Genomic DNA, 22,397 nt, shown 5'->3' on the forward strand with positions numbered 1-22,397 from the left:
TAAATGATTTTAAAACTTATTTTAAATCATTTTTTTTTTTTTCTAATTTATAGATAGTAGCATTTGTAGCAAGTACTTGTGGCCATTGCAGAAGTCGTGAATATAGAAGGGGAAAGGTCTTTAGGATCCAGGAATCTAATACCACACAGAGAATGGAGAAAATATATTGAGGGAAGTTGTTAGCAGCATAGTATATGATATTGGCAATTATAGTAATTCTAGGAAGTTTTTTTTTTTTTTTTTTTTTTTTTTTGACAAAGAGAACTTAATATATACATGAATTAGTTACGAAAGAATATATACAAAGCTAAAGTTTACTAGCTAACTATGAAATATATTAACAAAACAATTAATTGTTATAGATGATGATTGACCATGAATTAGTCGATCTTTATCGAGAGGTTGTGATTATAGACTTGAAATCAGAGAAATTTATAATGACATCATATTTTATTCCAGCGGAAAAATTTTTCTTGTAATGTTGCCACGTGGACAATATTAACATAAGCGATTGCTACTTTAATGTTATTTGCACGACGTCGCCTTCTAATACTTGTATCCCCCCATTGAATAATACTAGAATACCGTAGAAAATGACGTAGAAATAAATTAAACTTGGGTGTATTACCGCCACGTGAAAACGTTAGGTTAACTCAAACCAACGAAATCAGTAGCGGAACCAAAGCCAACTATTTTTTTTTAAGTTAAAACTTAACAAAAGTTGTTGAGTACAAACTTATAGTGAAACTTCAAAAGAAACCCTAAACTAGGTGATTAATCTCGAACTCCCGATGCAACATATAGGCTCCACCTGAAATCATGACAGCTTAATTACCATAATTGGTAAACAGAGCGAACTAATAACAAAAAATAAATAGGTATTAGCAAAAATGCTAAGTACATAAACAAACTAGACACATAAATACATTTTATTTAGTTAAACTTGCTTTGAAAACAATTGACTTGAATTAACCACGTTTTACAAACTTTCCATAAAACTATGAAAGTATCCATATTTAAATGGATATCAAATTAGTAATTATTTGCGAGAATATATTTCAATATAAATGAAAGTATTTAATCCAATTCCTCTATACTAAGTGTGCACACCCCAAACTAGTATCTTTATGTAGAAAGGCTATACTTGAGAAAAGGCTATAGATCATACAAAGTTCATACCTTACTTACTAATCTCGTGTAAAGGGAATAAAATCACATAAATGTCTTTAATAAGAAGACTTAAATAAATTCCAAAAAAAAACTTTCCCTATATAAACCTTCCAAATATACAATTTCCATACTAATAACCTTTCTAAATATAGATTTCCATAAATAAGTTTCTATATACCTTCATAAACATCTTTTAAATAAATAATCAAGATCCAAACTTCAATTATAAATCAACAAACTTTTATAATTCAAACATCATTCAAAACCCTTAAACATATTTACATGTCAAATTCATATTATTAAAGGATCTAGCTACATGTACCTTGACCTCCAAGAATTATTATCCTATCAAATACAATCACAAACGATCTCCTAAACAAATATTATAATTATGTTTGAAATAAACTTTAAAAATTAAAACTTTATAAAGTTATAACTTAGAAAACAAACATATATTCTAGAAAACTAACCATAGAAGAATCAAAGGAATAAGATTAAAAAAGATGAATTCGCATTAGAAAAAATAGGTAGAAATTGTCGAGGCTATAACTCCTTAAATATAACTCTGAATTGACTGATATTTGTACCTAACCTTAATTTTTTTTTTTTTTTTTTTTTTTTTTTTTTTTTTTTGAGAGGAATAGCTTTTTGTGAAACAATAAAATGGTAAAAAATAATCAAAAGTGCCCGGAAAATGACTTTAAATGTAACACCTCGATTTACTAACTAATAATAAATTTGAATTAAAGGAAAAATAAACAACCTTTAATAAAACTGCGAAAACATACCCTTAAATTAGAGGTATTATTACCGCCACCCTTGACAACATATTAAGTGTTAATGCTTAAAATAGTTATAGCTCAATAGACCAAGTGAGCTTCTTTTTTCTTTTCTTTTTTTTTTTTAGTCAGCTATTTATAATTATTGGTTTTTTTTTTTTTTTTGTTTAATTTAAAATTGACAACCCTTGAAAGTTGCAATATTTATGTGAAATCAATGGTTGTACAGTATTATTTAAAAAGAACCCTGTCAAAAAAAAAATATTTAAAAAGAACAGCTAAAGAATTAAAGATAATACGGAGTACTCCCTCCGTTTCACAATGATATTCCTGTTTAAAATCTTTGACTTTTAAAAAAGAAAAGAGAATCTTCTAAATTTCTCTAAATCTATAAGAACAAACATAGTCATGTGAGATCTAGTTTGATTAGTCTTGGTGAGTAGATTATTAATATCTAACTTTTATAATTTTTACTAATATAAAATTAAAGATATTTGTGATCAAAGATGGATAAAAACTTGAATCGATTTACATAAACAGGAACATATTTATGAGCATTATTTTTTGCAACTTTTCCTATTTAAAACAGGTTTACTCTGAATCCTTATAAGACCCCTTGTCCCGTTTATTTATTTGGCAGATCATATACCTTTCTCTCAGTTCTCCATTGAAAGCGCACTCAAAGCTCTCCATTGAAAGCGCACTCAAAGCTCTCCATTGAAGCGCAGTTCACATTCTCTGTTGATTCGCACGGCGCCTTCTAATACTTGTATCCCCCATTGAAGCTGCTTCTGATGTAAGTTGTTTGTTTTTGTTATCATCATATCAATTTCACAATATAGGGTTTTTCTTTAATCTAATCGAATTTAATTGTCAGTGCATCAAGTGTAGAGTTCGAAAATCTCAACTCTTGTTTCTAAATTCTAAGATTTTGAAACATCATAACCAAAAGAAAAGAAATTTATGAGCCTAATTTGATTATTGAATCAAATATCCCTAAAATTATGTATTTTTCTAGATAATTGGATTAGATTTGGTTGCTAATTCATTGCACAACCCTTTAATGTTAGGATTGAACTATGAATTGATCGAATTTGGTTGTTTATGTGTTGCAGAAAGCTTTCAATGATTGTACGGAGCCTCTCCTGCCCTGTCTCAGGCTCAGGGAAGGGCCTGAATTCCATCGCAATAGTAGCCAGGGCAACACGAGTGCATAAAGCCACAAGAATCCCCAACTGATGGGCACCATCTACACTCACTAGCCCTGGGGTCGAGTTCAGTTTGCGTGCAAACGGTTCCTTCACAACACTCTCTTCCCTTGCGCCAGCAATTAACATTAGGTCCTAAACAATTTAGAACACCCCCTACATCTCGGGATGCAACAACATCCTGAAGCATAATATTTGAAATTGGGAGTGAATGCTATCGCGGTCAGCTGCATTCGTAATCACCACCATCCCCACAATGATGATAAGGATAAACACCAAATTACAACTTCTAACACAATCCTTCATTTCCATCATTTTTGTGCTACTTTATTTTGATTTAATTTACTAGTTTGTAGATTATTGATGATTTAAAAAGAAGTGTGCGTCCCTTTTTATAGCCATATAATAACCATATTCACATAGTTTTACGTATGAATGCACCACCTAAAAGTATATGCAATTATGCATGCCTTTTCAGAGACTAATGACAATAATTTAATTTGCATTCACATGCATTATTTAGAAACCACAAATTTACCTGTCACAATTTGTGCATTCGTGTTTCACGTGTTTTGGTTTCAGTAACTAGTGACAGTGAGAACAATAATTTTATGACAATTTTACTGATATACTCCGTACTGTACTAGCTGAAGTTAATCTAATTATGCTTTCGTTAATCTAACTTCACTAAATTAATTTATCAACACCTTTTACATGACACTAATTGTAAGTCCATTTGGAGAACAAGGATGTTGATTAATCTTGTCTATTCAAGTTAAATTATATATATGTTTTTTACGGGGTTTAAGTTAAATTATATAATAGTACATATTTTAGTTGCTATTATTATTATTATTAATATTATATATCTATATGCTTTTTGGTTTTTTAAAAAAAATCTATTTGCTTTTTTCATACTTTTCATAGTCATCAATATCTTTAATTTTATATTATGTGTGAATATAGTTTTTCTCATTAATTTGTCTTAATTGATGATCAAATTTTAATTAGATGTCGTTAACCGAACGAGACATTTCAATAATTAAGTAGGTACATACAAAAACGAAAGGAACGTCATCTTAATTTTTCAAATATGATCAACATTTCTATTTTAAAGATAACTTGAATAAGGTCAAGACGATTAATAAATTATACTCCGCACTATATATTATTGTGTGACATTTTATTGTGATTTAGGTTTATATAGAACGAGTTTTATATTTGGAGACACATGTACACTTTAATCTATTAAAATATATAGATAAGAAAAAGAAAAAGAAAAAAAAATGTAGGCTAGTAATTATCACAAATTCACAAGATCAATAATATGCTTATTAGGTGATTTTTTTCATTGTTGGTTTATAGTTTTTTCTATATATAGTACTTGAGTTTCATAATTGATGCATAAAGCGAGCGTACGTAATGTATTGAATGCTTGCTTTGTCGTATGACTCGTAACTATTTGAAGAACTGTACATGCAATAAATCAATTATGTCCTATCTGCTGCTTTATATGGTAAATACTAAATACCATACGTTTAAATTAATGACTTTTTTGTACTTAAACTTAATTTGATGGTCATATATATTGATATTCTTATAGAAAATTAAACACTATCGAACTAAATCAAACACATTTTCACCTAGTGTAATCTTGCGTGATTGTTTTGTACGATTTGATGTACAATTTCTATTAACAACATGAACTTTATTTTGTACAATTTTGTTTTGTACGATTTGATGTACAATTTCTATTAACAACATGAACTTTATTTTGTACAAGTAATAATTGTACATACGTGATGTAAATTTTCTTGTAGATGTAGATGGTTATTATTCCAAAATGTAACTTGTCTTACTACATGTGTTCATAAATTTTTTGATAACCTAGTAGTATGAAGAAATAGATCGAGAAACCATTGTTCATTCTTGAAAGACATTAATTTCTTTCTCGACCACTTTTACTCCCTCTGATCTCTTTTACTATGTTTTTTTTTTTTTTTTTTTTTTTTTTTTCATTTTGACTTTTCTTGTCTTACAAAAAGATTTTATATGAAAAAATAAAAGGATCAAAGGGAGTCGTATGGTACTATGATGTGTGTATGTACCACAATGTCGTTTTGTGTTTGATCTAATTTTAGCAAAATAATTACTGCATGGCCTCTTGCGTTGTTACATGCTAAAAATAGCATTATACGTATATCATGATATGTTGTTTAGAATTTTGATCTCGATTCACTAGTTCAACTCTTCGACGTTACAACTATTTGCCAACCTAAAATATGCTTAACATTATCTAATCCTTTCATATTTCATACTCATCTAGCCAACTCAGTGTCTTGAATCATTAATACATCATCTATTACTTTGAAATCATCTATAAGTAATATTGTAATAACTCCATTATTTTTCAAGTTTTCAGCATCAAAACAATTAAATTGTTTGTGTTACTTAGGCTTATTTTATTGAAGCAAGCTTTGATGTCCAAGTTAAATTATTGCAAAATGGCCTCTAGAAGCACAACCTCAATCGCTCTCTTTCTTATATTGAACCTTGTTTTGTTTAGTTTTGCTTTCGCTACAGATGTGGCCCAATCTCTTAACTCTTGCCCCTCGGATGCCCTTGAGTTGAATGTGTGCGCAGATGTACTTGATATTGTTCACCTTCGCATTGGATCTTCTAAGAGGGATTCATGTTGTAGCATTGTGGGTAACCTAATTAGCCTTAATGCTTCTACTTGCCTTTGCACCACGGTTCATGCCAACGTCTTAGGTCTTGTTAACCTTGACCTCAATGTTGCTCTCAATGCTCTTATCAACTTTTGTGGTAGCGAGCTCCCTAATGGCTTCCATTGCCCTCCACTTCAGACGTAGATTACTCGTTCTTCTTAAATACTACATTAATACTTCGTATTTGTATTGTTATCCTTATTTTTTAGGAAAACATGTGAAAGGAACCATTTCCATACATGTTAACATGTATAGTCGTACACTCATACTTTCAATTAAGCTTTATAGGTCTTTTTGTTTTTGTCGTAAAATAACATCACATAGCTAAATTTTACGAGCATAATTGTTGGATCTACGAAGTAGTGAGTTAGCGATCACTTTTAATTAATAAATTACGCCCTCATTTTCACACATTATTTCACACATTATTGATCATTTATTATGATTTATACATCTGGAAAAAATAATTCAAGTTTAACCTCATTATATTATACGTAGTATTTTTATTTATATATATCTAAAGATGTTAATTGGTAAAGTTTTGAGTTAGGAAGCATGAGACTATTTATGTAATTATGTAGCAAACAGCAATACATACGTAGAATTTATAAAATAGAGGAACAGGAAATATTATCATAAAATAATTTAGAGAAAATAGAATTTCACTGAGAATCTGAGTTAATAAGCAAGCAATTATATATTCGTGGACAATGAAAAACAACTGGGCTTGTTTTTTGGCTTTAGGAATGGATTTTACTTTTTGAAATGTGTTGCATCTGAAAAGCCCAATATGGCCCAACATAAATTTGAGCAAAATTTTAACCGAATGTTTGGCCGTCCTCTCCTTATTGGCTCATCATAGACCACATTTTAATTTCGACCATATCACTGCTAAACTCGTAAGAGGTTAAGGTTATGTTTAATTCATCTTATTTCGGTTTAATATACTAATATACTACTTTGAGTTTGATTTACTTTATGCTAAGTAATAGAGCTATTTTGTCTTGAATTTATTTATGTGTATGAAATTATGTGGTAAAAAATTGCTTTGAACCTTTCATAAATATTATATTTTGTTGAAAATAAGTGAAAACAAGTTGAATCAAACAAGGCTAGTAATCAACCAATTATGTACCTTAGGTGCTCTCTTTTTCCTTGTTTATTATGAATTTATGAGTATATAAGTATTCATAGCTTAGCCCATAGAATCATATATGAAGCCTAATAGTTTTATGAATTGATTTAGGCTTTAATCTCTTTTACAAGTACCCTATAAAATAAATATGTCTAGATAAGATAAATTCAAACACTATCTCACGAGTGTGCATATGAAGATAGACATTCTTTTCATAAATTTAGCCATATTAATAGGTATTTTAGAATTATGTGAAGAAAATAACAAGGCGTTTTTAAAACGATCAACATACCATATTATAAGAGTGTTTGGTGATCCCTCCGTCCTAGAATATTTGGGATGTTGGACTTTTATTATCATAGTTTTTTTTTATTAATATAATAAAAACATATTTTATCATAAATTATGTCGTTAGACAAATATTAAATAAAGTTTCATAATATAATTTTTAAAATAATTTTAATTAATATTTAATTATATAAATAAAGTCAAAATAGTACATTGGCATGTGTGCAATATTGACTGTATTAGAAATTTTGGGATGGAGGGAATACTTTTTTTTTTTTTTTTTTTTTTTCGGTATGGAGAGTATCTGTTAGTAAAAAAACACTATTCCGTAAAAAGTTGCTCGAAATATTATTACCAACACTAATTGTTAAGCACTCAAACATCAATTATCTATTTTTACAACTAATAATTAATTAACATTTAATCTCACCACATCTACGATTACTCTCATAACTATGTTTTTTGCCTAAAGAAGCCCTATATGCACAAGTAACCAAAATAAATTTGGCCGACATCAAGGATTATTAATTCATAGGAGGCTTCCAAACAATTTGGTCCTACATGCTTTGTAGGAGATCACGTTTAAGTGAGTAGTGAGTCATTCATATTTCCTTCTTGGGAAGAAGATCGACATAAATATAGATCTTTTTTACAATAATTAATTTAAAGTCATTTTATAGTCTACAAATTGCACTACTAGATATTTTTATTAGGAAGAAGACATATAAAAATGTATGACATGGTCCCTAAAAATGAACCTTTACCCTTAAAATTATTTGAAACTTGTGCATTTTTATCAAACACACATACATATTAGCTATATATATTCCTTACAAAAATATAAATATTTTAAATATTTTTCGGTTCATTTAAGTTGTCGGGTTTTCAGTTTTAGCTGTATTCGATCACTTACTCCATTTGTTATTTACATTACTGGTAAAACATAATCACATCTCGTAAGTTTTCATAGGCAAAAGCTAATGAGTGCTCTGGGGTGTTAGATTAGAGAACTAAAAGTGAAAATATTAAAGTAAAATAGTAAACTTAATTATACCGATCAACGTGTAATTTTGATATGCATTCTAATTTCGAGTAATTTTTTTTTTAAAGAATTTTAATATTTACCTTCGTTTTTTTCGTTTTGACGTATTCCTTTTTAGGAAGTTTATTTTTAGTTGACACGAACGTTTTTTTAATAAGTTTTTTCTCTTAAATTTACTAGTATACCTCACTTATTTTATCATTCTATCTCATCCTTTTTAATATATGTGCCTAAATTAAACGTGTCAACTACGAGTAATTAAAAACGGAGAAATTACTATTTTAAATAATAATATAGTTATTAATTAGATCTTGCTAACGAGCTTCCCGATGCGTTAGATAAAGAATAATTATATTGGTTGAAATAGTATTAAGTTAGAAATGCATGACAAAATCACGCGTCATTTAGTGTAGTTAATGTTAATTTTACTATAATATTTTCACTTTTAATTCTCTTATCTAACGCCCCGAGGACACTCATTAGCTTTTGCCTTATTAATTATCTAACACTCAAACACTTATTAACAAAATTCATTTTCATAATATCAACTTTTTAAAATTAGAAATACGAACATTAATTTTTAAATTTCGTATTAGCACGTGTATACATGTACGTGTCAACTAAAATGGAACGAGGAATCAGGGATAAATCATACAAATATTATGTGATCTTGAGATTTGCTCTTCTCCGTCTTCCTTACGTCGTCGTCTTCTTCATCATCATTTTGTTGATATTAATAATAATTCAGTGATTTAAACTTCTCGTTTCTTCTGCTCACTCACTTACTCACTCACTCGGTCATTCACTCACTCACTCGGTCACTCACTCGGTCACTCACTCGGTCAGTGACTCAGTAATGGAGGTTGTAGGAGTGACACAATGTCTTCGTCATAGTAATTGTTTCCAAATTAATCAGCAAATTCAACGCCAATTTGCTACTTTCAATAACCCTAATTTCAGGTTTTTGAGGCCATTACACTTCAAGTTTCCTTCTTCATCAATTTCTCGTTCTCGAATTTGTTGCGGAGTTTCCTCTGTTCAAACTCGGTATGATTTTTTAGCTCAATTTTTGGTATAATTGATTGGAATTCGTTCAATTAATCATGTTTTCTTGTAAATTTGATTGATGAAGGTTGATAAAATTAGATAATGATTGTTGTTGTCTTGTTTTTTCACCCTTTGATTATGTTAAGCTGATTATGTGAAATTTTCATGGAAGATAGATTCTTGGTTCATGTAGCCGACCCCGTCTTTTTGGGATAAAGCATTGTTGAGTACAATATATATGAATACTTTATTGTGATAATAAAAAAAAATTGTTGGAATTTTGCCAACTTGGAATTATAAATTGTATTTTTCTTGTTATGGTATTATTTATGATTAATTTTGTGGAAATGGAATGAGTAAGCTATTGAGTATTGAGCAGTTAAATGAATTAGAAGTTGGAATTACAATGATGTCGATTTGGGTTTTTGAATAAAGCTTAATATATGTTAATCTTTTGATGAAAAGTTGTTTTATGTTGCTAATTTTGGTTTTGTTGCTGAAAAAAAAAAAAAAAAAATTTGTTTTTGCAATTTACGAGTAAAGACATATTTTTCTGTCTAAACTGTAGACTTTTGCTTATAAAAATGAAAAGAGACTTGTCATTTTGCTTTGTATAATTTGTATGTGTGAAGAATTTGGAGATACTTTGTACAAAGACTATTCTCTCATGCTAATGTCATGATTCCATATACACATTTTTCAAGCCCAAATATACCAGAGCTGTTCGTTAATCCTGGTCCCTTGAAAGCTTGTACATTGGCATTCATACCTAATTATCTATTGAAGTGATGCATTTGTTCCTTGTTGAGGAGATATAAGTATATATTTATTGGAATTATTTCAATGTGAGACTAGTATTCTGATAGTATCTTGCATAGTTCCATGTCTATAGTGTTGACTGACTGACTGTTGAGTAACTGAGTTGTTTTGGTATTGTGACTCTTAGCCTTTGGAAATGTGCATTTTGAAGTATCATGAATGTACATTAGTTTCAATATGAACATGAACCTTGTAGGCCATGGGGTGATGAAGGTACATTTAAAAATATCACATATATTCTGGTGGCTATCCTGCATTTGATGAAAGATTGAGAAAGGATTAGAGGTTCAGGCTGTCCATCATCTAAAATAGAAACTGAACTAGATCGATTTAAAAGCAATTTTCACTGTAGTATACTAGTATTAATTGGTTGACAGTTTTTGTGCTTTGAAACTCTAATATCAAGGACTAAAGTAAAGTTGTAATTCAATGTCAGAGTGGGTACTGGGTAGTATGCTTTACTTATCATCATTGCTCTTCCCCAATTCTTTTTTTTTTTTTTTTTTTTTTTTTTTTTTTTGTGAATAAAAAATGTGATATTAAGTTGATTGTAAATTGCCTGTGGTGGCAGAGAGGAGGAAGAGATGGAAAGCAAAACAAAGTCTAGACATGGAAAGGTACTGTTAAGGATCCTGCTTGAGCATCAAGTACAGTTTGGAGAGAGTGTTGTGATGTTGGGGTCAGCAAAAGAACTGGGATCATGGAAGAAACCAGTTACAATGGGTTGGACGGAGAATGGATGGGTTTCAGATTTTGAAATGAGAGGAGGGGACTCTGTGGAGTTCAAATTTGTTATAATGGGGAAGGATAAAAGTTTAACCTGGGAGTCTGGAGATAATCGTATACTTCAGATTCCCGAGAAAGGGAATTTTACATTAATTTGTCACTGGAACATGACATCAGAGACGCTGGAGCTCTTACCTGCTGAATCTGGGGACAGCCAAGACGTGATTGAGGATTTAGTTGATAATGGATCTGTTGTTAGTGACGTTGCTGCTACAGATTCAGAAGTTCAGACAAGTCCTTTTGTAGATCAGTGGCAAGGGAAGGCTGCCACGTTCATGCGGTCCAATGAGCATCACAATAATGAGAAAGACCGGAAGTGGGACACTTCTGGTCTTGAAGGTTTAGCTCTAAAATTGGTTCAAGACGACCAGAATGCGAGAAATTGGTGGCGGAAGGTACTATTAGTCAATGCTTCCAATTTCTATTCTACATAATCTGGTAGTCACTTGAAAAACTTTATTTCATCAAAAACTTACCCTGTAGTGTACAATGTCTTTTTGAGATGCACCTGGTCACATCCAAGTGTCCAAGTGACAAGTGTGATCCTTGTGCTGTGTGTAGTACAAAATCATAATTCACCAAGGTCCACGTGATGCATAATTACATTATATAAGGCGTACAGCAATATTCTTTGGTCTCATAGGACTAGCTTTGGAAAAGCAATGCAGTATTCAATACAAACTTTCAAAATTACCCTTTTTTAACAGTTTATGCAATATTTTAAAGAAGCTGATTTTATTCAATTGACCTTCTCACTTTTGGTTCATGTAGCCGACCCCACTTATGGGATTAAGGTTTTGATTGACTGATTGATTGATTGACCTTCTCATTTTCTATATCTATGGGCTACAACCTAAAAAGCCTTTATTTTTTAATGGAGGAATTATTGCCTTTAGATATATTGGAGGCTTCGTCATGGGTTATGTAGTGAAGTTTAGGGCTACTCCTATTCCTCCCTTTAACATAAATGGCCCTTGATCTGTCTTCCCAAAAGAATTGGAACCTGTGAAAATCTGAGTGCCTGGTAAATGAGTGCCTAAAGGGATTGATGGCATAGGCCTACAGCTGCATAGTCCTGTGTTACCCGTCTGCTGTCTGTAGGATAAGTTTTTATCTTGGCTATCTAAGAGTTTTGTCTTGCTCATATGAACTATAAAAATCTTATGTACAATTCCTTTTGTGAGCAAACTTAAGTGTAATAAATCTCCAGAAACCCAATCTATCACATCAGAGCAATATTGATGTAGGAAACTGATGCAACTGATTTGGTTTGCAGCAATGAAATTTACTAATATTGCATTGTTTGTGTATGCAAGCTTGAAGTAGTTCGTGAGCTTATAGCTGAAAATTTGGATAATAATGATCGCTTGGAGGCTCTTACTCTTTCTGCTATCTATCTTAAGGTTCGTCACATTATTGTTTTGGCTAGTATCATATTGTTCAATTCCACCCTATAGAACTTAAAATCAAATTTAATCTGTCTCATGCAGTGGATAAACATTGGACAAATCCCTTGCTTTGAAGATGGAGGTCATCATCGACCAAATAGGCATGCCGAGATTTCAAGGCTCATTTTTCGTGAGCTGGAAAGAATTTACTGCAGGAAAGATACCACCCCTGAGGTAGTAATGTATTCTTATGTTCAAGTGTTGAAAGACTTTCTTTTCTCTCACCTTTATTTCATCCTATTATGTTTTAATCTTCTTACCTGTGATATTTATCATATCTTCAAGCATCAACAGATAGCTTCCAACTAATTATGTACCTACCTTGTTCAGAAATCCAGATGCAGCACATTTGCAAATTGTGAATGTAGGAAGCTAGTTTGCTTCTGTCAAGTCTTAATAATATGAATTTTCTAACAAAATTATAGGTTTCAAACTGTCTATCGTTTATAGCCATTTCTTTCCTAAAAGAAAATTTTATTCTTTTATTTTCATTAAATTAGTTTTGGGTGTTATTTAGTGCACACTAGGTAATATTGCTTCCGTTGTTTTTTTTTTTTTATTTTTAATTCCACCCACCTTCCATTTTCATCCATTCTCTTAAGCTCTATCCACTTTCACTTTATTCCCCTTAAGTAACGTTATTTTCTTTTTGCCCTCCCTTGGCCCATTACGTGGGACCTATGCAAACTCATTATGTACACCTTAGTACTTCTGGTCAAACATTTTGAAAGTAAGGGTGAGAAGAACAATCCGATGCTTTTTCATTCATCTTCCATTTTTAGCTCCTCTAGCATTGTTATCTGTTTAGCTTGTTCCTCATGTGTTAGGTGAGCTGATGAGAATTGCAATTTAGTGCAATGCAGCAAGACACTATTAGACTTTGGTTTTGTGGGGAAGTAAGTGGTAGTAGCTTGATGCCCAATCTTAATGTGCGGAGCCTTGATTCTGGTGACCTAATTTACCTAGGAGTCAGACCTGATGCATATATCATAAAAGGGAGTTTCTGGGTGTCTGAGATGCTATACTCGTCTCACATCGACTATGTGAGTGTGTTTCGTCATAAGACTCATACTATGATAACCAAGTCACCTGGACTTTCCTTTTGGGCATTAATGAGCTAAAATCCTTAGGACTTAATTTGAGTTGAGTTAACGTGTATTTTTCCTTAACAGAGTCAGGAATATTATCACAGAACTCTGCTATAGAAGCAATGCTTCAGGTCATCGTGGCTCTCACCAACTGGGAAAAAGGGGAAAAAAAAAAGGGGATAGAAGATACTCATCTGATCTCTGCATCTTCAACATGTGGTTTACTGCTACACAGAAAGACCTTTGAACATATATTTTTTTCCAAGGAAGCAACAAGGGTTATATCTGTGTGGCTTTATACATGAATCCCCGACTAATTAAAGTAACTGAGTTGTTGGAAAGCCGGAAGCGTTAAAATAAAATAAAATTAATACATCAGTTGTTTTATCTGTTTGTCATGATTGTCTCATCCCTTCTGAATTCTGATAACCTTATGTTTTCTTAACTATGTGCCGGGCCTTGATGACAAGTGTTCTTTAGCCTTTCTAAATGTGTCACTGATGTATTTTTCATTGCCTTGTGTTATTGTGCAGGAGATGCTTGTTATTCGCAAGATTCACCCCTCCTTGCCATCCTTTAAAGCTGAATTCACTGCATCTGTTCCTCTGACTCGAATTAGAGATATTGCTCATCGTAATGATATCCCTCATGATCTTAAGGTTCTACTTTGTTCTATAAGATAATGATCTTGCTTGTGGTTGTTAATTGGGTCCTTATCTAATTATCATCTTTTTATTTTATTATCAGCAAGAAATCAAGCATACTATACAAAACAAGCTCCACAGATGTGCTGGCCCTGAGGATTTGGTGGCTACAGAAGCTATGATGGCAAGAATTACCAAAAACCCTGGGGAGTATAATGATGCATTTGTGGAGCAATTTAAAAATTTTCTTCATGAATTGAAGGATTTTTTCAATGCTGGAAGGTGCTAGACCCTACCTTTCTTTGTATTTCATAATTATTAATGTCTAATCTGGCATCAGAATTTTGTATTTGCATGCATTTACTTACTCTTATATAATATTTATTTACTCAACCATCTGGCTCTGTCACAGTGCTGATTTCATTATGTTTGGGGGGAAGCCCTAAATATCAAGAGTGGTCTGTCATCACTTCACATGACTATGAATCTATAAAATAAACCTCACACACACACATAACTGTCCAAAATGGAGCAGTAACTTTGGTTTGTCGGGCCCATTTGGCAGGAGAGATTCGTAGTCCTGCTGTATCCTTTCCTAAGTTTCCTTGTATTGAAGTTAACAGAAACTAAGAGGTAGAAGCCCACAAGTTAGTTGCTACTTGCTAGTGACTAAAGTTAGGAATAACTATTGGGGTTTATCTCTATTTGTTTTGTTGATCCTTCACCCAAAAAAAATAATTATAAAGATATCCTGTATCTGATGAGAAGAAATCCATTTTTTATTAGCTGCTTCTTTACATTTTCTTGAGGAATGCATGCTTTTGTGAATGTGAACCTGCTATATGACTACCATATGTAAACTGATAACTATTTGAAATTGATTGTGCTCAGATGTGTGCATTCACTGCTCAAAACTTGCATCCTTCAAATTTCTAAAGTTTCCTAACACATCCTTCCCTGTTTTTCCAGCCTTGTTGAACAGCTGGAATCAATCATGGATTCCTTGGATGAAAAAGGATTGTCTGCTCTTACTGTATTTTTGCAGCAGAAGAAGGTACAGATTTTCTTAAAAAATCTTTATTTATGTACTATGATACTAGGGTATTATTAAATTCTCGAATTCAGCATGCAATTGTAATTTTTCCTTGAATATTGCTTTTATCTTTCTGAATGACTCCCCCTTCCCGGGGGAAGCTTGTGCACTTATGGTTTGTGCTTTTATTGGCATTAGCTCTATGAGTGAATAATTGTATTTTTATATCTATTCTTTGTATGACCTTTTGGTTCTTCCTCAACTATTGATCATAAGTGATCTGAATACTTGGTTTTTAAGTTACCTCTCCTTTATACTTTACTGATAATAGTGAATTAGTGATAATAATTCTAGCTCTTGATTTTTTAGACTATGATAATGATATGTGAATGAGTTATGAGGTCATACAATTTGTGCATGTAATAAACTCCTAATTGTATGGGACGTTTTGTCATTTTATGTCATGCGCACAAATGTGTGTATGACTCTATGATTATAACTCTTGTATTAGAAGACCATATTATCATGAATAACATCAGAAGTCTTTTATAAGGTAATTGTTGAGTGATACATGGAAGAATAAAATTTGGTGCATCTTTTCGTCCTACTTTTAGAAAATTCAAAAAAAACTTAATTTTTTATATTTGGAGGTGTTTTCAAAGCTGTGTTTAGGATATATTGTCAACCTTTGCGCAAACTTATCTAGAAATCTAGAATGACGAGTTTAAGAATTAAACATCTCAGTTTTTTGCTTTAAGTTTTTTTTTTCAAAATTCCCTTAGATCTTGGTTATAAAAGAATGTGTTTCCCCTTTTCAGAGCTTGGATGATTTAAACGGGTCAAATGAAGCTGTAGATAAACTATTGAAGCCAATGCAGTCTCTAAATTCACTAAGGGAAGTACTGATGAAGGGTCTTCAAAGCGGCCTTCGGAATGATGCATCTGATGCAGCTATTGCAATGCGTCAAAAGGTATAATTTGAATTTAAAAAAAAAAAAAAATCATCTTCACTTTTTAAGCCATAGATATGATCTCATGGTTCATCTTTTTTATAATTATTACCGTTGCAGTGGCGTCTTTGCGAGATTGGCCTTGAGGATTATTCTTTTGTTCTTCTAAGCAGGTAGCTTCTCTTTCTAGTTTGGGTTTTTGTTAGTACTATTTTTATTATAATTGCAATCCATAGATATGATCTCCGAAAACACTGTGCCCCACCCCCCAAGAGATTGATGATACCAGCGCAACAGATGAGTATAATTCTTAAGTTTCAAAATTTTCTGTCGTCTTTTGAACAAGTAGGTGGAAAGAGAGAGCATATTGAGGGATAAACATACAATTACTTTCTGATTGATGCATATTGCATACTACTACCATGCATTTGATTGTGACAGTGACATAATCTACCTTAATTGCTACTTTTATTTTTCTGTTTTTGAAGGATTTAACTTTGATATTGATAAATGAGCAGTAAATTACCAAAAAAATCATTAATTATATGGCATTATCTATGAGAAAAATATTGGCAGTTTTCTAATCCTGGCAAAGGTCTGAGATTGTGAAGTAGTATGTTGGAGCCTTGGGGAAGAATCCTAGGCTGAGAGTCTCTGGAAATTTCAGAAGTAAAATTTGAGGGAGAAGAAGAGGAATTCGATGATTGGCTGTATCAGAAATGTAATTAAATCATTATTCATTACTAAAGGGAATTACAACCCTAGTCCTCCAAGTGGCTCCACACTCCCAATTACTAGCTACAGTAAAATAAATTAATATTCACTCACTATTTTCTGCCTGTTTTCTTTCCAACAGAACTCCCCTATTTTTAACATATTCTGACTTCCTCACCTCTAACTAACTCTTTTTTCTTCCCCAAGATTTTTTCTAACCTAAATTGCAATACCAAAAATGCTCCTTTCCCCTAGGCTAGTCTAATACATCGTATTTGTAGCTTAATTTGTTACAGTACCTCACTGACTCCCATCTCTTCTTATAGATTTCTCAATGCACTAGATTCTTTGGGAGGTGCAAATTGGCTTGCTGAAAGTGTGGAGTCAAAAAATGTTACTTCATGGAATGAACCACTTGACGCCCTTGCTATTGGAATTCGTCAGCTGGGACTATCAGGCTGGAAGTCAGAGGAATGTATTGCAATTGGGAACGAACTCTTTGCGTGGAAGGATAAAGGTCTTCCTGAAAGTGAAGGTGTGGTTCTAAGTTTATTTTTCTGTTTTTTGTTAAGTGAATCATGAGATTCATGTTTATCATATTGGAATGACGTGTTTCTATGAACATTCTAAAGGAAAGGAAGAAAATAAGAGAATTTGGGCTCTAAGGCTTAAAGCTACTCTTGATAGATCACGAAGGCTGACTGAAGAATACTCCGATTCTCTACTTGAGATATTCCCGCAAAAAGTTCAGGTGGAGTGATTTTATTGCACCTTTTGGCATGGCTAGCCTTGGATTTTATTGTTCTTTAACAATTGGGCTACAAATCTTACAATTTATTGCCCCTCCTTTTCCTATTTTCTTTATTTTCTCTGTTCAGTTTGAAGTGGTCGATTGATGCATGCATTTGTTACTCTTGCGCATATATATATATATATATATATATTTTTTTTAAAAAAAGCGTTTGGAGTCTGGATTCTGGAACATCACTGTCATCATGAAAATATTGACAATAACACTTCAATATGAATTGTTATGTGTAGTTTGTTTGAAGATTCTGATCTAATGTGACAATGTTTGAGTTTGACAGATGCTAGGAAAAGCTTTAGGAATTGCTGAGAATAGTGTTAGGACTTACACAGAGGCTGAGATTCGTGCAGGGTAAGAACTTATAACAAGCATTAGAAAACGAAAACCTTGGCAGATAGTACCAGTTTGTTGACTTAGGTGCAAGTTTCAGTTATAAATATTTTACTAACTTTCAGTTCAATGTTATCCCAGTGTGATTTTTCAGGTCTCTAAAATCTGTACCATTCTTCTGAAAGGTGTCAGACTTTTGCTAGCATCACAAGGTTGGGATGTTATTGTTCCAGGAACTGCTTATGGAACAATTGTTCAGGTGCTGTCAATTGAACTTCTTTAGCATTAATATATTGTTCAGAGTTTGTCAATTGAAATTTGATAGTCTCTGTCACTAAAAATTGGGAGCATCTTACCCACCATTGATTTTTTTGATTCTGAACCATTCTTTTCTTTTCCTTTCTTCTTGAGTTTGTTTCTGACAAATTGATATATGCTGTGGCTCTTTGATAATTTTCTTCCGTTGTACCTTTCCTATGGAGCTTCACCTCTATAGATCACTCTATACAATTAATGCCGTTGCCATGTCAAATCGAATAAGTATGATTGTCTATTGCCAGCTGTTATTTTGCTGTACAATTGACCTGGTTGATTGCAAGTTAAAACTGCTGACCAACTTAACCATGCCTGATTTGGTTATTGATATCAGATAAAATTAATGTTGATGTTGTGTTTGAATTCAGCTTGTTGATCTTGTAGCATAAACTGCACTGGTAATTAGCTTTTTCTGCTATCTTATTTCATTAATTGACTAATTGTGGATCTTTTTGTGTTGGCTTTTGTTCAAATTAGGTTGATAGTATTACACCTGGGTCACTACCTTCATCTGTAACAGGGCCTGTTATTCTTGTTGTTCGCAAAGCTGATGGAGATGAAGAGGTATGAAGTCCTAGAAATTTGTAGCACATATTGAAGGGCTAAATTGAATGTGTAACATGTGAGGTGTTTGGCAGGTGACAGCTGCTGGGACTAATATAGCTGGTGTCATACTCCTGCAAGAGCTTCCCCATTTATCCCATCTTGGTGTCCGAGCACGACAAGTGAGTTGCAATGTACTTCTGATCAAATTTTATTTCTCGTTTAAGGTCGAGAACTGGGAGTAACAACATAAATATTCCTGTACAGGAAAAGGTTGCCTTTGTCACCTGCGAAGATGATGAATCAGCTTCGTATTTCAAGAAGCTTAGTGGACAATATGTCAGGTAATTTTCTCTGAATCTTGCCACTGAACAAATTATTTATTTCCTTTATTTGAATGCAATATCAGAATATCCCCACTGTTCAAATTTTAATTTGCTTTGTGAAAACCTTGGGTTCTCTTTATCTTGTATTTCTCTGATCCGTATTCCTGAGGGCCCTTGTAATTCATTCCAGGCTGGAAGCATCCTCAGGAGGGGTTGATATACAACCATGTTCTCCTGGTGAAACAAATAATGATCCTATCATAGACATTCCTCCAAGTCATGATCCATCTACAGCAGGGCTTGTTGAGTCTGATGATTCTTCCTCCTCTCTGAGCATAGATCCACAGCTAAGCGAGGTCTAATCTAGTACCTTCTTTTTTTGTGTCTCCGTCCCTATTCCCTAAGCTTTGAGTGATGAAATTGCAGTTTTGTTTGTTACTAAGTTGATAAAATGCAGAAAATTTTGGTTCAGGTGATTCCAGACGCCATTCTGCTTTTTGTTGATAAGTGCAAAAAATTTTTGGTTCAGGTAATTCCCTCCGAAGTTGTTACTCTGCTTGCTGACTCAGAGCCACGTACTTGTGGGGCAAAAGCTGCTGCTTGTGGACGCTTGTCTTCTCTGTCGGAAGCCTCTATTAAAGGTGTATTTTGTTTCTTCTTTTACCTTTTCCTGGATTGAAGAATAATAATCATTCATCCGGGACTGGAGCAATAAATTTTACCCTTACTTATAATAACATCTGCATTTTCTTCTGTTATTGTAGTTTACAATGAGCTTGGAGTTCCAGCCTCATTTAAGGCCCCTACAGGAGCAGTTATCCCATTTGGTTCTATGGAATTGGCATTAGAGGCTAACCAGTCTTTGGAAGCATTCAGGTCCTACATAGAACAGATAGAAACTGCAGAGGTTGCAGATGGAGCCCTTGACAATCTGTGTTCTAAACTTCAAGAACTGATATGTTCCATACAGCCCTCTAAGGACGTCATTCAAAATATAGCAGAAATGTTTCCGAGCACTGCTTGTTTAATTGTACGGTCAAGTGCTAATGTAGAAGACTTGGCAGGAATGTCAGCAGCTGGGCTCTATGAATCTATTCCAAATGTCAGTCCATCAAACCCTACTGTCTTTGGCAGTGCTGTCAGTAGGGTTTGGGCTTCACTATACACTCGTCGAGCAGTTCTTAGTCGGAGGGCTGCACGGGTACCCCAAAAGAAGGCCCAAATGGCAGTTTTGGTGCAAGAAATGCTTTCTCCAGATTTGTCATTTGTACTTCACACCCTCTCTCCAACAGACAATGACAGAAATGTTGTCGAAGCTGAGATTGCTCCTGGTCTTGGTGAAACATTGGCATCAGGCACCAGAGGTACACCATGGCGTCTATCTTCTGGAAAATTTGACGGATCTGTGAAGACATTGGCTTTTGCAAACTTCAGTGAAGAGATGCTAGTGGGCAGAGCAGGACCTGCTGACGGCAAAGTTATTCGTTTGACTGTAGATTACAGCAAGAAACCACTGACTGTTGATACTGTTTTCAGAAAGCAGCTTGGTCAGCGACTCTGTGCTGTTGGGTTTTTCCTGGAGAGGAAATTCGGTTGCCCTCAGGATGTTGAAGGATGCTTGGTTGGCAATGATGTTTACATCGTTCAAACACGCCCTCAACCTCTCTAAGCTGTTCATATCTACTCATGGTATTGGATTAATTATTATTATCATATTGTTACTTATTTTACATATATTAGGATTGGTACATCTTCATAAAGCCCCTTCCACTCAGCTAGTGAATCTTTAAACTTCAGAAACTCAAATAAGAGAATAGAAGTTTTGTGTGATAATAAAATTGTCTATTCTATTCCTTATTCTCTAACTTTTGGAGTAAACTGCTCTTTTCTTCTTCTTGTTGTTCTTCTTCTTCTTCTTCTTTTTTTTTTTTTTTTTTTTTTCAAATTATATTTTATTTATTCTTTAACCATTTTTTTGAACTTTAGGGTAGGGTGACTGCCAGTGGGTCCAGAGTCTACAGTCCAGGCTGTTGAATACCCAGAAACATGCTTATTGTCTAATTAATTTCCCAATTCTGAGGGTCTGGACCCTTGGTTATAATTCCTCCCGGAAACCTTGTCTAACTTGCTTAGTGATTCTTCCTGGCCACCATGGGTCCATGGTTGAACAAATAATTTCTAATGATGTACTGGTACTAAGACATGAATTTCGACGGAGTGATCAATTAGCAAAATTAAGCTGTGGCGAAAGTTGTGGTACTTAAGTTGAAGCATCATCCTATAGGGGATGTTGTAACTTGTAAGGCAGACCTCCTATGTTCTTACTGCTTTGGCTAATGGCTACAAGTGCTACACCCTCGTATGGAGCTTAATCTTCCATGGAAGCGATAATCACAATAAACCTTAGCGAGGAAAGGGATTAGATATACGCATCTTTACTCCTGCGTTGCTATAAAGAGAAGTTGTTTCCAATAAACCTTTCATTTAGAATGAGCAATTTGCCTTCAACTTGACAAAAAATATGTACATGGAATTCATTGAGTCATTATTGATTAAGTTCATAATAATAGCCCAATTCAAACTAAATTATAGTCAATCATGAAACAACCAGATTTAAATTAATACTTGCTTTTTTATTTGAACATCATAGTTTACAAGAAGAATGAGACAGACAATACTAATTGAGAGAAAATCTATGATATCATTCTGATAAAAATCCTCCCTAACAAATGCATATTTAATCCAATTAGCACAGTAATCATTGTCTAATTGCAGCTTAAGAAAAGCAAAATGCACTCAATTCAATGCATTTTAAAGTATACATAAAACCCTCAACCACTTCTATGGAATATTTAGCCAAAAAAATGTAAGATTTCCTAATCCATAAATCTGCAAGATAATTAGAGGTTACTGTATATAATAAGCTAATAAATATTCCTGAAGTGCTTTGCATTATATGAAAAAGTTAATGAGGAAATGGACCCCCATTTAAATTTTATTTAATATGAGGTTTTTCATCATCATTAGGGTCACTTAGTCACTGGTAACCTGTCATTAATCAATTACCATAATCACTAGGGAATATGTACTGGATTTAGTTCTTGGGATTGCTACCTAACTTTTCATTTTTTCTGCAGCATTAGTGTAACTCATTTGCATCCGTACTCTTGATTTGTTGCCTTTTTTTTCAATTTT

General features: G+C 33.1%; 1 protein-coding gene and 1 pseudogene across 2 annotated transcripts; both read left to right on the top strand.

Annotated features, from left to right (window-relative positions):
- The first annotated feature begins 5,661 nt into the window (after nucleotides 1–5,661).
- LOC145581424 (14 kDa proline-rich protein DC2.15 pseudogene) lies at nucleotides 5,662–6,030 on the top strand (annotated as a pseudogene).
- A 3,015-nt stretch (nucleotides 6,031–9,045) lies between these two features.
- Nucleotides 9,046–21,059, top strand: LOC145583364 (phosphoglucan, water dikinase, chloroplastic-like). 2 transcript variants are annotated; one of them, XM_081640599.1, is made up of 19 exons: nucleotides 9,046–9,398; nucleotides 10,789–11,398; nucleotides 12,320–12,406; nucleotides 12,494–12,625; nucleotides 14,073–14,198; nucleotides 14,287–14,465; nucleotides 15,153–15,237; nucleotides 16,035–16,187; nucleotides 16,287–16,339; nucleotides 17,207–17,415; nucleotides 17,513–17,631; nucleotides 17,969–18,039; nucleotides 18,160–18,277; nucleotides 18,811–18,897; nucleotides 18,972–19,058; nucleotides 19,144–19,220; nucleotides 19,393–19,558; nucleotides 19,675–19,843; nucleotides 19,967–21,059. In XM_081640599.1, exons 1-19 carry the CDS (start codon nucleotides 9,208–9,210, stop codon nucleotides 20,869–20,871), a joined length of 3,624 nt encoding a protein of 1,207 aa, XP_081496725.1. In that variant the 5' UTR covers nucleotides 9,046–9,207; the 3' UTR covers nucleotides 20,872–21,059. The 2 variants fall into 2 exon arrangements, with proteins under 2 accessions (XP_081496725.1, XP_081496726.1); XM_081640600.1 differs by having other exon boundaries at nucleotides 19,732–19,843.
- Nucleotides 21,060–22,397: the final 1,338 nt, after the last annotated feature.

Source organism: Chenopodium album, chromosome 15 (genome assembly GCF_948465745.1).
Source record: "Chenopodium album chromosome 15, dcCheAlbu1.1, whole genome shotgun sequence".
Classification (NCBI taxonomy): domain Eukaryota; kingdom Viridiplantae; phylum Streptophyta; class Magnoliopsida; order Caryophyllales; family Amaranthaceae; genus Chenopodium; species Chenopodium album.

What these genes read in the sequence shown, in the direction of transcription:
- LOC145583364 (XM_081640599.1), top strand. Translation starts at nt 9,208, where the DNA reads ATGGAGGTTGTAGGAGTGACACAATGTCTTCGTCATAGTAATTGTTTC. An exon ending in GGAAAGATACCACCCCTGAG is followed by an intron (nt 12,626 to 14,072) that starts GTAGTAATGTAT and finishes GTTATTGTGCAG; the next exon opens with GAGATGCTTGTTATTCGCAA. An exon ending in CTTATGGAACAATTGTTCAG is followed by an intron (nt 18,278 to 18,810) that starts GTGCTGTCAATT and finishes TGTTCAAATTAG; the next exon opens with GTTGATAGTATTACACCTGG.